Source organism: Saccostrea echinata, unplaced genomic scaffold (assembly GCF_033153115.1).
Source record: "Saccostrea echinata isolate AGI-Se365-2 ecotype Australia unplaced genomic scaffold, CSIRO_AGI_Sech_v1 ptg000009l, whole genome shotgun sequence".
Classification (NCBI taxonomy): domain Eukaryota; kingdom Metazoa; phylum Mollusca; class Bivalvia; order Ostreida; family Ostreidae; genus Saccostrea; species Saccostrea echinata.
In genome coordinates this window covers 8,251,182-8,252,500 of record NW_026889758.1, presented here as the reverse complement: position 1 = coordinate 8,252,500, position 1,319 = coordinate 8,251,182, and the positions used below count along the sequence as shown (strand labels likewise).

The window sequence follows — 1,319 nt, the reverse complement described above, 5'->3', positions numbered from 1 at the left end:
GACCAAGGAGGATAAATCATGCGCCTGAAAACCGAAAAAAATTTAATTGCAACACGATAGAGAGAGAGAGGGGGGGGGGAGAGGAGAGAGAGCGATTACCTTCTCGTGTAATGTAGCTGATTTCTTGGAGATGATGAACAATATGAAGAAGGAAGAAGCGAGCCAGAAAGAAAGAATGATGGTCTCGGGTATACTACTGGATGTGCTGAATCCATTTATCATATTATATGCTATGAAGCAGGCAAGTGCTATGTTTGCGGTGTACATATTTGCTACGTAGTAGCTCAGACTTTGGTCTACCGTTTCCACCATTTTACACAACTGTAGATGTTTCTGACGAACATTCTTAACGATTTCAAAACGATCGTCACATTTGTCTAAAGCTGTGTTCTCTATAAGCCCATTTAATTCCTCAAATCGGAGTTGAATTGCTGTTGTTAGAGTGTAGTGAAGGACAATAGGAAATATCCAAACTCCTGAATTCAAAAACTGAATGAAGCACACTAAGATCCTTACCATAACAGAAGTATAAGACATAGGGTTGCATGTAATTACTACAAAAACTGGAACGATGTTCGAAAATATCAGAGAGGCTAAGAGAAGTGAGTTGAAGATTACAAAGCTCCACCCTATAACTAGGTTTCGTATCATACATCTTCTGATTATCTGGCATCCTGGATTTGTTTTGAGTCGCTTTGAGATCTGATCACTAATCACGCGGTTATACTGTTCCGTATACTTTTGGAAGTGGTCCTTGTTATCAAAGAACACGAAAAGAACGATAGCACTGATGGCATTCTGGGTGTACCATAAAAGAATCACTACCCTAAGTGCCGTGAGACCAGGAACAAAGTCGATTCCGACCCAGAAGCTTGGAATGTAGCGTAGAACATTAAACGTTAACAGACAGCAGATAAAAATACAATATATTCTCAAAACTTTGAATGCAAAGCGAGGTTTCGTTAATTCCTTGTTATTACCACTCTTCTCAAGCTCAGGTTCGACTTTACCGTTCTTTGCAGAATGCCATAATCCAAAAATCCCAAGAGTCAAATGCAGTGGGCGCATGTGGAGTCTAAGAGGCGTCATAGTGTGGCAGATAAAGTTTAGTAAACGACAGTGTTCGAATAGTTTTTATAATTTTATCATAATACCCATTGAGCATCTTTTACAAAAAAGCGATTGAAAACAACACAATATCTCAAAATCCGTTACATTTCATACAAAGAAGTCACGTTTTAATACCTGCGTTGTCAATATAGAGTGATTGACCAGGGGGAAGAGATGTTTAATAGAATTACCCGTTACGTTGATCAATA

The 1,319-nt window shown here is 38.8% G+C and overlaps 1 protein-coding gene across 1 annotated transcript in view; it reads right to left on the bottom strand.

Annotated features, from left to right (window-relative positions):
* Positions 1-1,089, bottom strand: part of LOC133183252 (uncharacterized) — a 3,442-nt gene extending 2,353 nt beyond the window's left edge. The window contains exons 1-2 of the mRNA XM_061318213.1: positions 100-1,089; positions 1-24 (exon numbers count right to left, since the gene is read on the bottom strand). The exon at positions 1-24 is cut by the window's left edge and continues 45 nt beyond it. Coding sequence (XP_061174197.1) covers positions 1-24; positions 100-1,089 — 1,014 coding nt within the window. The remainder of the gene's footprint in view (positions 25-99) is intronic.
* Positions 1,090-1,319: the final 230 nt, after the last annotated feature.